We start from the raw sequence: 13,317 nt of genomic DNA on the forward strand, positions 1-13,317 counted from the left end.
ACTTGTCCTCTGCCTGGCTTCTTGCCCTAGGCCACTCCCTTGTTCTTTCCTCCTCTGACATCTTCTTGTTCTTCCTTTTTTTTTTTTTTTTTTCCTGCCGGAGACCAGATTTCCTCTCCTAACAGCCCTCCCTACACCTCTCCTGCCTAGCTATTGATCTTTCAGTTTTTATTGCTCCAATCAGGTGCCTCAGGCAGGCAATGTGAAACTGATGCAGCACATCTTTACATAATTAAACACATATCCTTACATCCCAAAACAAACGCAGCACAAAGAAAAGTAACACACCTTTACAGTTAGTTATATTCTGTAGCATAAACAAGTGTAACACATCTTTGTCTAGTTAAAGTAATGTTCCACAACAAAGGACAAATGAAGAAGGTTATTAGAGAGTGCATTTTTAGGCCTGTAGTTGGAGAATCTCAGGATGCAGTTTTTCCTAACTAGTCTGTTTTTGACTGCTGCTTATAGATGTTTGCTTCAATAAGATTAATGAGTAAGCATGAGTCAAGTAGAATATAAAACATAACTGTCTTTATAGTAACAGACTTTAACATTAAAATATCATTTTAATATGAACTTACATTACTATGTGGAGTACATCTAGAATCTGGACATGTTAAAATATCTAATACTATAGCCACCTTTCTGAACTCTAGTAAGGAATATTAGTTTGGGATTCTCAACTATTGCCTCAAAGGGGACTGCTGCTCTTAGACCTGTGAAAGTGAAGCACATACATTCCTGCCCTTTAGAAGCTTATGCTCCATTATTTACAGCTATCTACCATTTGATTTAAAAATTATATTATTTGCAGTTTCTCCAAAATGCATTGGAGGATATGGAAAAAATTAACAACACCTCAAGGGAAGTCTGAATGTCTCTAAAAACTATCTCTAAAAATATAAGCTTGTGCTTTGTCTTGGTGCTCATGTAAATTCTAGCCCTTGAGTACTGCAGTTAATTTTTCTGCATCTGTGTGTCGGGTATATGCAGTTTTCAAGTTCTGTCTTGTTCTCTTACCATGTTTATCATGCATTGAGCATTCAAATTGGAATACAAATGAGATTATAGAGCTTTAATGTGATACACAATACCGTTCCTGTGTTTATCTACATTATATAGTCTGTTCAGTTCTTTTTTGAATTAATGCTTATATAGTGTTTAAAAAAATCTCTAAAGTTTCTTTTTATATACTGGAAATAACTTTCTCTATAAGCATCATTTTTTCATCTTATATTGACATATGTGGAATATGACTGTACACAGAGAGATGGCTGGATTTCGCTCTAGGGTAGAAAAGGTGAAAAGTCCTCAAAACTGTATCTTCCAGGTTCAGATTGTGAGTATCACAGATCTAGTTACGTTTTCATTTGATTATTTTCCAGTACTTGATTTCAGTCTGGGTTGAGGGCCTTGAGCACACTCTTTTTACAGTGTGGTCTAGCTCCAGGCTAATTTAACATCTACGCATATCCAGAAACAACATTTTGACTCCAAGCTGACCTTTCAGAAGTCAGCTCTTGTTTCTGCTCATTAGATTGCATTCTAAGTTCTTTTAGCATAGTTATCTCTGCTTTGGTGACCTTTGAAAAACTGAACATGCCTTGTGGATGGCCATGTATGTCACGTGCTACTGTACCTTGCTTGAATTTTGTACTTAAGCGTATTGTGCCCAAAAGGTCGTAAGACAAAGGTTAAACGTACATAGATTGTTCATTTTTCTCATGTTGTATGCTGAGCAGAATGAGAGATAGTAGTGAAGTTTGCACCAGAAAGAATTTAGGTGTTATGTATCTGTGTTTGAATCAATTCCCTCAAATTCAAAATCAGGAATCCCCTTTGTGTCAGGAGTCATTCAGGCCCACTGTCCTGCCAACCTCTGTCTAGTTCTGTCTAGTTCTTTAAATTTTCCTTTATCATCTGTTTTGTTCCTGACATTGCTTTTTGATGAACTTTATACTACATAGTAACTATTTTTGTTTCACTTGTCTCATTTCTTGTATTTATTTTGTTCTATCTATTTATGCCTTTACTTTTGGTTCCTGACAGTAGTGGTTTTTGTCCTGCTATTGTAACTTTTCTGTGTCTCACTTCCTGGTCATGTATCCTTATGCTGCTGCTTCCCCTCCCCCCCCAAAATATAAATCAATTGTACTTATTCTGAAAATGGGAACGACTTCTCCATCAAATCCTCCAGGTAGTAATTTGTTGGTAAAGATAGATTTGTTCATGAAAGGAGAACTTCTGAAAATTGGGAAGAGAATAATCAAGTGAGCTCATAATATTTGCTTTTTGAAACTTCAGAATTTAATTTTCAGTAACAATTAAAGGTAAGTGTTCTTATGTAGGAATGCTTAAAATAAGTTCAAAGAGCAGTATTTCTCATGTATAATGATGCATTTGGAGCAAAGGAGAATATTTTAGAGTCAGTTTAAATTTTATGCTTTCCTTACAGCTGTGGGACAATGATCTTATACAATTTAATGATTTGTCAGTTGTATTGTTTCAATATAATTTAATTTAATATGGTATGGGAGAATTGTCTGTATTCTGTCAATCATGTTTTAAATAAACACTGATTGGCCAGGCAGGAAGTATAGGCAGGAAAACCAGACAGTAAGTAGAAATGATGCAATGAGAACAGGAGAATTCTGGGAAGGAGGAATTTGATTCCCGCCCATCCTGCCCAGACTACTGAAGCAGCAGGATGTGATCTGCCCCACTGAAAAAGGTACTGAGCCACATGGGTAACATAGATCCGAATAACGGCTTAATATAAGCTACAAGAGCTAATAAGGAGCCTGAGCTAATGCGCCAATCAGCTTTATAACTTATAGAGATCTCTGTGTGATTTTCTTTGAGGCTTGCCGGCTGTGGGGTACCGGGCAAGACAGAAAACCCAAGCAAGCTAGCCCCGTTCATGTTACATAATAAAATGCTAATTGGCCAGTAGTGAGGCAGGAAGTATAGGCGGGACTACGAAGCAGGAAGTAGATACTGGTGATGAGAACTGGAGAATTCTGGGAAGAGGAAAGCTCAGTATTCAGTTGTGACCCAGCCACAGAGGACGCAAGATAGGAATGCCTTACTGATAAAGGTACCAAGCCACATGGCTAACACGGACAAGAATAATGGGCTAATTTAAGATGTAAGAATTAATACTAGGCCAGTCAGTGTTTTATTAAAATACAAGTAATCTTTACAGGGTACAAGATGATTCTCCCACAGCAACTTCCTGCTTGATTATAGTGTCCAGGAGATGAAGGTGTTAGGCAGTTGAGCAGTCAGCCACTCTGTCCTTTTGTAGAAATAGTTTGTGTTGTGCTATAGCTTTGTTTTGACAAAGTTCATCATACTTTCATTTTTACAGGACTCTGCAATCCTTCCCTTCTCTTTCCTTCTATTTCTCTAGAGCCCTTTTATTTTTGATTTCTATACCTCCAATTGAAAATAATTATTTGAAATACCATCTTTTGTCTATATCATTCAGTTGATTTTATTTGAGATACTGGTTTTAGAGTACTATTGTACCCATTTTTTTTTTTTTTTAGTAGTAGTGCCTGTATTCATTTTCTTCATTTTTTACTTAGTTTTGATTCTGATCATAATAGATGTTTCCAACTTTAAAGTTCTGAAGCTAACTGTGTTTGGTGGTATAGACTTATGGTTCTAGATATTTGGGAATTTAAGGCAGGAGAATGATAAGATCACAAGCTGAAGGTCTGCCAGGGCAATGTAATGAGACTCTGCCTCAAAAATGTCAACCAACCATTCATTAATCAATCAATATAAAGAAAATAAATGAAAGAAAGCTTACAAGAGAGTCTCCGTGGGTTAGCAGTTGTCCAGAATGTTGGAGGCCTTAAGTTCACTTCTTAGCATTAAGCATTTGGGATATTAGAAATCCTGAACTTCCTGGTTGAACTTGTGGTCTTTTCCATCAGAGTACATAATTATTTTACTCCTTGGATTGCATAGGCCATAAACCTTGGAGTAGTCTTAACTTTTCTTCATAGGATTGTCGCTCCCCTCCCCCCGCCCTTCAGAGGGGCTTTTACTGCTCAGGTTGGCCCTCAAAGTCATAATTTCTTTGTCTCCAGTCTCTCAAATGATAAGAGTATGGGGGTTGTTTTGTCTAGTTTTATGTCATCTTGACACAAGGTAGAGTGATCTGTAAAGTGGGAACCTCAATTGAGAAAAGGGTTCTATAAGTTCAGTCTGTAGACAGGCCTACTGGGCAGTTTTAAATTAATATTTGATAGAAGAGGGCCCAGTCCTTTGAGGGTGGTGCCACTCTTAGGCTGATGGTCCTGGGTTTTACAAGCGAACAAGCTAAGCAAGCCAGTACATAGCACTCCTCTGTGGCCTCTGCATCATTTGCTGCCTGCAGGTTCCTGCCCAGTTTGAGTTCTGTTTAGGCTTCCCTCAATGGACTGGGAGTCCAGATATGAAAGCTAAGTAAATCCTTTCTTTCTCCAATTTGCTTTTGATGATGGTATTTCATCACAGCAACACCAACCCTGAATAATACAGTAGTGCATGAACAAGCCCCACCCTTTTACTTGGCACAACTAAATCTATCACCCAGAACAGTGTCCGGTGGATATATCATGTCCAAAGCAACGTTAGAAAAAAAAATTCATTGGGGGTTTGCTTACCGTTTCAGGAGGTTGTTTATGACCATCATGACAGGGAGTATGATACAAGCTGACAAGGCATTGACTCAGTGGTTGAGAACTTGACATCCTCATCTGTAGGCAGGAGGGTGAGAGAGAGGGAGACTTGTCAAACCCAAAAGCCCACATTCAGTGATACATCTTCCCTCACAAGGCCATACTTTCTCCAACAAAGCCATACCTCATAGTCTTTCCCAAGTAGTTCTATCAATTGGGGATCAGTATTCCAGAATATGACTCTATGAGGGCCATTCTCATTCAAAGCAATACAGTATAGATTCTGGACCAGTACCCACTTGTTACCAGGTAACCTACTATGTAATTACATGGTGTTCCAGTTCAGAGTCTTTGTGTGGGCACTAGCTCAGATTTCCCGGAGCTCTTTGGTCTTTTCCTTTGGTTATAGATTTGATTCTTTATAACACAGATCCATGTGCTTTCATGTAGCTTTATATTTACAGATGGTTTAGATCAATGAAGTATAGTTGGAATCCCTGATTATGTCAAATTATTAGAATTGGGGAAATTTTTTTATGGATTTAATGGAATTTTTTTTCTCCTTTCTTTTTCTGAAAAGTTATCATTGTGAATACATTCCAGAAATAATTTCATCATTCCTTATCTTCCTGTTCTTTTATTTCATACCATTATCTGTTTTATCAGTGTTCTGCTTTGACATTATTTTCTACTAATTTTGTTTACTTTTGCTACTGGTTTTTATTTTTTTAAAACTTTAGTGACTGAGATTGACTTAGTTTCCTTGAATATAGACAAGTATAGAAAAATCAGAGGAAAACATCCTCTTTCTCTGATAGCTTCTCTCTACCTCCCCCTCTTTTTCAGTTTTGAAAATTACATGGTATTGCTGACAAGAAGAGTGTTGTGGGAACCATGTAGGGAGTGGCAAGGGAGTGAAAAGAAAACCTTTTAAACTTGACGTTTTGACATGGACTGGTTCCAGCTGAGTGACTCTGTACTAGAAAGGTTGACTGTTTTATGTTTTTTAGTTTTTCAAAAGTGTTTCTTTTTCTTTTTATCTCTGTTTCCCGCTATATTTCCCATTTCTAAACAATGTTAAGTTTTGACAGTAGAGACTTGCTGGTCAGATTTAGTGTTTAAATATCAAATATAAGAGTTACTACCATGTATTTCAACCAGCAGGAACTGAGAACCCTGTTGGTGTCTTAATCCAAAACCAGTATTTTAAATTCACATAAGCCTTGCCTTAAGGATGGAGAAAAGACAATTTAGGCAACAGCATGAGGTTAAACATATTGATCTGTAGTCCAATAGTCCTTTCTATTCTTGGGATGGGACGTAAACATAGGAAAATAACATTATCAACAACAAACAAGAATACTTTACTTCTCCAGAAACTCTTTCCATTCTCGCTCTCTCTTTTATTCTTGAGATTATAATTATAACATATATCCCTTTTCTTTTCAAACTCTCCATGTACCACTCTCTGTTCTCTTTCAAATTCGTGGCCTATTTTTTTTTTTTTTTACTTACTGTCACTGCACATATATATTCCTGAATATAGTCTCTTCGGTCTGTATAATGTTACTTGCATATATGTTACCGGGGCTGACCGTTTGGTACTGGACAAACAATCGGTGTGTCTTCCCTGGAGAAGAGCACCTCTCCTTCTCTGAGCTTTTCTCTTTTGCCTTAGGGTTGAGTCCTTGTCAGCTTTTCACTCCCCACTTTGGATTGTCCATTAGTATTGTCCTCTTCTGACTCAACTATGACACACACTCTTGTTGGTGACAGTTTAGCTCCTGATATTACTAGGAAATACGATCTCAGGGCAAACTTCCTGATCCTCTGTCCCCACTTCTGCAGTGTTCCCTGGGCCTTAGGAATGGAAATATTTGATTGATATATTTTTTTGGTGCTGGGCCCTCCAACTCTGCATTCCGATTAGTTGTGACTATTTTGTATTTGTCTCCATTTGTTACAAAGAAATCATCTCCATCTTTTGCAAAGAGAATTTTCCTTGATGAAGGGTGAAGTCTACACTTACCTGTAGGTATAAGGGCTAACCGTTAGATTGTCCTTAGAGATTAGTTTGCTCTAGTAAATTAGTAGATCTCCTCTAATAGCTGTGACTTTACTGTCACCAGGCATGGGCTCCATCTTGTTGAGCAGTTCACAGTTCCAGTTAGACACTGTTCCTTACCACCACCATCAGCTGCCACAACTGCATCTGTAAGATGGGCTGCAGTGCCATGCACGTCAGTCGTGTGATTCACAGGAATTGCAGCTGGGTGGGACTGTAGGTTACCTCCCTTCTTGGGAAGCTTCTATTATCATGAAAACTAGTCCTTTGGGAGGGGGTATTCAGGCCAGTTCTATCTCAGGGGTCTCTGGGACCTGTCTGATCTACATGATGTCTTTAGCACTTTTTGGAGGTAAATTAAGGGCAACAGCAATAGTACTAAAGCTAATTTTGTATGTTTATACATAGAAATAGTATATTAATGAATTTTTGTTTGTTTTATATCTTCTTTTTGGTAAATAGTTCAGTAGTTCTTGCTAGACTTGGAGTAAAATGTATACATAGAAGAAAAACACAGTCACCACCAACCAAAAAAAAAAAAAACCCAAAAAACATTGCTTTTCTAGTGAGAAATGCTTTTCCTTTTTAAAATATGGCTTTGTAATGATGAAAAGGTGACTTTAATCCAGGGATTAAAAATTAAGGATATACATGTTGTAGAATATTATTTTAATTAGGCAAAGGTGTATTACATTTGTTTATGCTACAGAATATTACCTTAACTGTAAAGGTGTGTTACTTTTGTTTATATTGTATTAGTTTAACAATCTAAGGATGCTTTTTTAATTATGTAAAGATATGCTATATCTGTTTCATCTTGCCTGCCTAAGGCCCTTGATTGGTCTAATGAAAAGCTGCCCAGCCATTACTTAGGCAGGAGAAAGGATAGGCAGGGCTAACAGGCAGAGAGAATAAATAGGAGAACTCTAGCCTCAGGAGGAGAAAGAAGAACAAGAGAAGGAGTTGAGATTGAGAGACATGCCTTGGGCAAGAAGCCAGACATATGGCAGCCAGACATAGAGAAGGAGTGAAAGTAAGATATATAGAAAATGATAATATGCCCTGTGGCAAAGTGTAGATGAAGAGAAACAGGTGAAAACACGTTGAGTTAAAAGAATTAGCTAGAAAAGGAACTAAGCCAGGCCAAGCATTCAAAACTAAGTTGCTCTGTCATGGGCGCTGGTTGGTGACCTAAACAGAGAAAAGCCTGGTACATTTAAAAGTAGGGATTCATACTTACTTGAAGTGAAAAAATTGATTACCCAATCTCTATAACATGTTATGGTGTTTAGTAAGCTATATAATTTATTCTATGTTAGTACCATATACAGTAAGTTTGAATTTTTGTAAAAGTATGAATGATTGCTTGACAAATTAAGTTCTTGTGTTTACTTAGACAATGCCCGTTGCATTTTTTTTTTTAATTATGTTTTGCAGCAGACTTACAATTCCATTTAGGACCGTTTGATTTCGAGGTTTTGGGGAATTTTGGTTCTTCCATAAAATCGAAAAACTATTGAGCTATTCTATTTTTTATTATTCACATGCTAATAGATATTTATAATTTTCATTCTGGTTATTTTCTGTTTGTATAATATGTAATAGAATGGTATTGGACAAGACCTTCAGCCATACATGAAGTTTTCGTGAAGAGATAATTTGTTTTCTTCACATCACTCTCCAAATAAGTGATATATAATTTTAGAGAAACTATATATGCCTATACATGTAATATTTTACTTACCAATTATCTTATTAGGCTTTCTTATGTGAGAAAATATTTAATAACTGGAATAAAGCTCATAGTTTTAAATGTTGGCAATGGCTATAAGTCTTTCTGTGTGATCTGTTGTAGGTAGCTTGTATGCAGCTCATAAATGCCCTTGTTACATCTCCTGATGATTTGGACTTCAGGCTTCACATCAGAAATGAATTTATGCGTTGTGGATTGAAAGAGATATTGCCAGTAAGTGCCCTGTAGTGTCCTCATTAATATTTAAATTAGAAGTGTACTTGAGTGGGGGAAATTTAGATAAATTACTCTCAAGAATAATTCATCTGCGTGAAAAGACTTGAGTATAAAAATCTAGTTTTGAAATATAGATGATAAGGTTTGAGTATTATTTAACACTTTAAGTATTTGATTTCTTCAGGTCACGTTTGAATGGTTGGTTTATTGTTCAGGTTCTTGATCACCCGTACTGAGAATCTAACCCATCATATTTTTTATCTAATATCTTTAGAACTTAAAATGTGTTAAGAATGATGGCCTGGACATACAACTTAAAGTTTTTGATGAGCACAAAGAGGAAGACTTCATTGAGTTCTCTCATCGACTTGAAGATATTAAAGCTGAACTTGAATATCCTTTTGCTCTCAGTCCTAGTCAAAAATTATGTAAAATTACTTTTACATCTAAAATCATGCACCATATCCCATATAACATTAAGGTGAAATGAAATGAAATCAAAACCTTAGGTATTAAAATAGTGTCACTATTTTATTAGCTAAAATTTTTTTGTCAGTATATATATGAAAAGCGATGCTTCAATTAGTAAAATGATTAACTTAGACCAGATTGTTACATATATATACAAACTGTTGTTTTTTATGTATGGTGTTTTTCTCCTTTGTAGTATCAGATTTGAGATAGCCTCAACCCATTAAATGCCCCTTCTCCATGATAGATACATTACCTTGGAGACCTCATGTAAATTGGTGGATCTGCTAGAATCCTATTTTTTACTATGGCTTCTCATTGATGCACACTATCCCCACATCTGTACCCGTTGTTCAGGGCATCCTTAGAACTTAATATGTTTTCCTCATCAGTTGCTAGCTTTGTTCCCACTGTCTTCTGCAGTGGGTATAGTTGATTGTGAGGGATAAAAAAGTTTCAGGTGAAATTGTCATACCTGGCATTCTCTACATTCAGTACCTTGATAGTTCTTTTAATACAACAGTTTCTAGACAGTTGTTTGCATACCAGTCTTCCAAACCTGCATACAGAAGATACTGGGTATTATTAGCTATTTGGTGTAGGGTTTGAATAAATTCATGTGGTCCTTAACCAGTGCACTGAAGCAGCTGATGTTTATGACATGGTGTGGGATACAGTTAAGAACACTAGAGCAGAGGGATATTTTGTTTCTATTCTTCAGCACCTTTTGCTCATTCGAAATGACCACTTTATAAGGTAAGGAAAAGCTGTGTTCTGTTGTTTAACTGATAAAACTATTAGTTGTGAAATTCATCTAATTTTTTTTTGAGATAAGCAAGTTTTTTTTATTTCTTTCATAATTGTCTATAGACTGTTTTCTTTGGTCATATATTTAGGTAGATGTGGATATAATGCCATTGCTGTTAATTTTTTAACTCCAGAAATTTCTTGGTTGTATCCTTTCTTTGGAATGAGAGTTGAAGCCATGTCTTTTATTGTCCTTATTCAGCAAGTTTAGGCAGCCATGTTGTTTAAACTTTGAGTGTATCTTCTTATGTTATTAGGAGACACATCTCATAGCAAACTCCCTGTTATCTGGCTCTTAGAGTCTTTCTGCCCCTCTTCTATAGTGATGCTTGAACCTTATGTAGGAGAATGTTTTATTGATTCATGGGATCAATATGGGTAACATTCATATAGATCAGGTTATATTTAGAAATATGTGCATATGTCATGTATTTGAAAGAATAAACGGGGTATGTTGGACAGAGGGTAAGGGATAAATGATACAATTATAATCTCAAAAAATAAAAGAAAAAAGTGAAAACCATTGCCAGCTTACTACTTATTATATAATGTATAATATTTTTGTGGTTATTTCTTAATCACCAGGAATGCTATTGATAGGTTTTTTTTTTTATAAAGTTGATTATGTCTTGGCTGTCTGAGCTTGACAAGTTGTTTTGTTTACCTCACATAGAACATAATGTGATTCTAAGTAAACATGATTACCCAAATGTGGTTATGATGAGTAGCCAGGTGACTGTACTATAAAGTTTATATATAGTTATGTGAATAAGACTGAATTTTTGTTTATTATCTCACAAGAAATATTCTATTCATTTCTTTTATTTTTTTGGTTTTATCATTCTGACTGTCTAATTTCTCCTTCATCCTCTCCTTTCATTTCATCCCCATCCACTTTTCCATTTCTTTTTTGAAAATCAAAGACCTTCTTTTGCCATGGATGATTGATATCCATGGGAGGTAAATTCTTGACACACATTGTATACTTAGTAAATGGCCTTGATATCACTTTCCACTTTTATTAGTAGTTTCTGAGGTTGTAAAATATAAAGTCATTTATTATCATTTTAGTTTTGCAGAAATTTTATTCATACATGGTTGGGAGACTTGGACTTTCTGTACCAAATTCATATAAAATTTACAGGAAAGTCTTATTTAGGTAGCAATACCACTGGGTGATAGTGGAGGGATTAAGGCAGGGTCATTTGCTCTACTAGACAACACAGAAGAGAAGGGCAAATGAAACTTCACATATTCATTGTGGTTGTTCTCCACGCATCAAACTGTTGTTGACACTGGGGTTCCTGTGAATAGTCTAAACTTTACCAGCAACCTGTTTTGTTGGGTTTTATTTTTGAATTTTTTTATTAAATTATATAATTTTACAAATTTTCACCTCCTCCTCCTCCCATTTCCCTTTCTTTACCCCACTCCCCCTCCCCCTCCCTCTCCAGTCCAAGGAGCAGTCAGGGTTCCCTGCCCTCTGGGAAGTCCAAGTTCCTCCCCATCCATCCAGGTATAGGAAGGTGAGGATCCAAACAGACTAGGTTCCCACAAAGCTAATACATGCAGTAGAATCAAAACCCAGTGCCATTGTCCTTGGCTTCTCAGTCAGCCCTCCACATCAGCCATATTCAGAGAGTCCGGTTTGATCACATGCTCCATCAGTCCCAGTCCAGTTGGCCTTGGTGAGCTTCCATTAGATCAGTCCCATTGTCTCGGTGAATGGACCCACCCCTCATGGTCCTGACTTCCTTGCTCATGTTCTCCCTCCTATTGCTCCTCATTTGTACCTTGGAAGAACATGAGTGAGGAGCTGTTTTGTTGTTTAATGTGCTGTTTTCTGGTACTTCATTTAGAGGAGACTTAATGGTTAAGCATTGGTAAATGCTACATAAACCTACTAATTGATTGCATTTAAATGTACCCTTTTAATTACTGTGTTGTGTTTCTACTCTAAATTTATGTAAAAGGCAAATGAGACTTCTGTATAAAGTATGATTATCCATTTTTTTTTTTTTTTTTTTTTTTTTGGTAATGACGTGCGTGGCTCTGTCAGTCTCTGGCTAGTAAATGCTGCTTGAGCCACCATGAATTCAGGGCCATTTTTAGCATTTTTAAATGTTCTTTCCTCATGTTCAGCTGAACTGGTCTTATTCACCATTATAATTAATGCCTTAAGCGTAAGTTAACTTGTACAAAGATAGTGGTACCCATGCATGGCTCATTGAGAGAAAAGCTGATATGGCTAGAAGGGCCATCACATTTGAAGAATATGGTTTGGAGAAGAAAAGTCAAAAACTCTATAAATCACTGAGAACGGAAATCAATTCACAAGTGATGAGTGATGTGGGGTTCCTCATTATAAACCACCCTGCTGCTTGAATTGCCTTTACCCACAACTTTTTTTCTATTGCATTTTCTTCACATTGCCTTAAGTTAGATGTTACTAAGTTGTCAGGAATGCAGATGGAATGAGCTGTATTGACAATACATTCCTTTTTCAAACTTTTAGTTAAACTTTGACCTTTGTACATTGTTATGTTAAAGTTTTAGTCTTTCATATAAGATATATTAATTTTGTCTAATATTATTTAGAATATCAATTTTGAATTTCCACAAAATGGTTATATGAAGCTCCAGTAGAAATTTTTATACAAGCTTGTTGGTGGTTTGATTTGCATTTATGAATTTCTGGTATACTCTGAAAAAGGCTATACGGACCTATCTCAATCTTCATATTATCTTTTTTTTTTTAGTGCAAATGAATTAAATGTCTGAAATCCTCAATGAATAGTACATTTCCTGCTACATTAAAAATATGTCATGGCCTCATTAGAGGAGTTTCCCATGCTATGCTACACCTCCTGTTGAAATGAGACTGAGTAAAAATTTCACTTGAAGTCAGATTTCCATCAAGTCTTTTGTTTGATGTAAAGTTATACTCTTGAAGTGACTGTTTATTTGCTCTTTGGTTTTAGACAACAGTACTTCAAACTAATTGACGAGTGTGTGTCACAGATTGTATTGCATAGAGATGGAATAGATCCAGACTTCTCATACAGAAAAAGACTAGATTTGGACTTGAGTCAGTTTCTAGGTGAGTATTTCTGTTATTTCTGTAGAACTATATTGAGTTTAGACACATGGTTTGGCTTTAAGGTATTGGTTTCCTTCATTTGGTTGGAGATCCTCTGAGGGCCTTTGATTCTTTCATGAATTCTTAAAGGTCAAAGCTGTGTCTCATAACTACAACATACAAAGCTTTTCTTGATTTTTTTGTGTGTTGGTATCTAGAACTGATGATTCCAAACAGTGGTTTGTAAAAC

At 36.2% G+C, this 13,317-nt stretch overlaps 1 protein-coding gene across 1 annotated transcript in view; it reads left to right on the plus strand.

Moving 5' to 3' along the window:
- Diaph3 (diaphanous related formin 3) overlaps positions 1 to 13,317 on the plus strand; it is a 449,862-nt gene that overhangs the window by 140,305 nt on the left and 296,240 nt on the right. The window contains exons 10-13 of the mRNA XM_038310273.1: positions 8,597 to 8,707; positions 8,985 to 9,103; positions 9,821 to 9,937; positions 12,970 to 13,088. Of these exons, the coding sequence (XP_038166201.1) occupies positions 8,597 to 8,707; positions 8,985 to 9,103; positions 9,821 to 9,937; positions 12,970 to 13,088 (466 nt within the window). The remainder of the gene's footprint in view (positions 1 to 8,596; positions 8,708 to 8,984; positions 9,104 to 9,820; positions 9,938 to 12,969; positions 13,089 to 13,317) is intronic.

This window comes from Arvicola amphibius, chromosome 13 (assembly GCF_903992535.2).
Source record: "Arvicola amphibius chromosome 13, mArvAmp1.2, whole genome shotgun sequence".
NCBI classification, from domain to species: Eukaryota; Metazoa; Chordata; class Mammalia; order Rodentia; family Cricetidae; genus Arvicola; species Arvicola amphibius.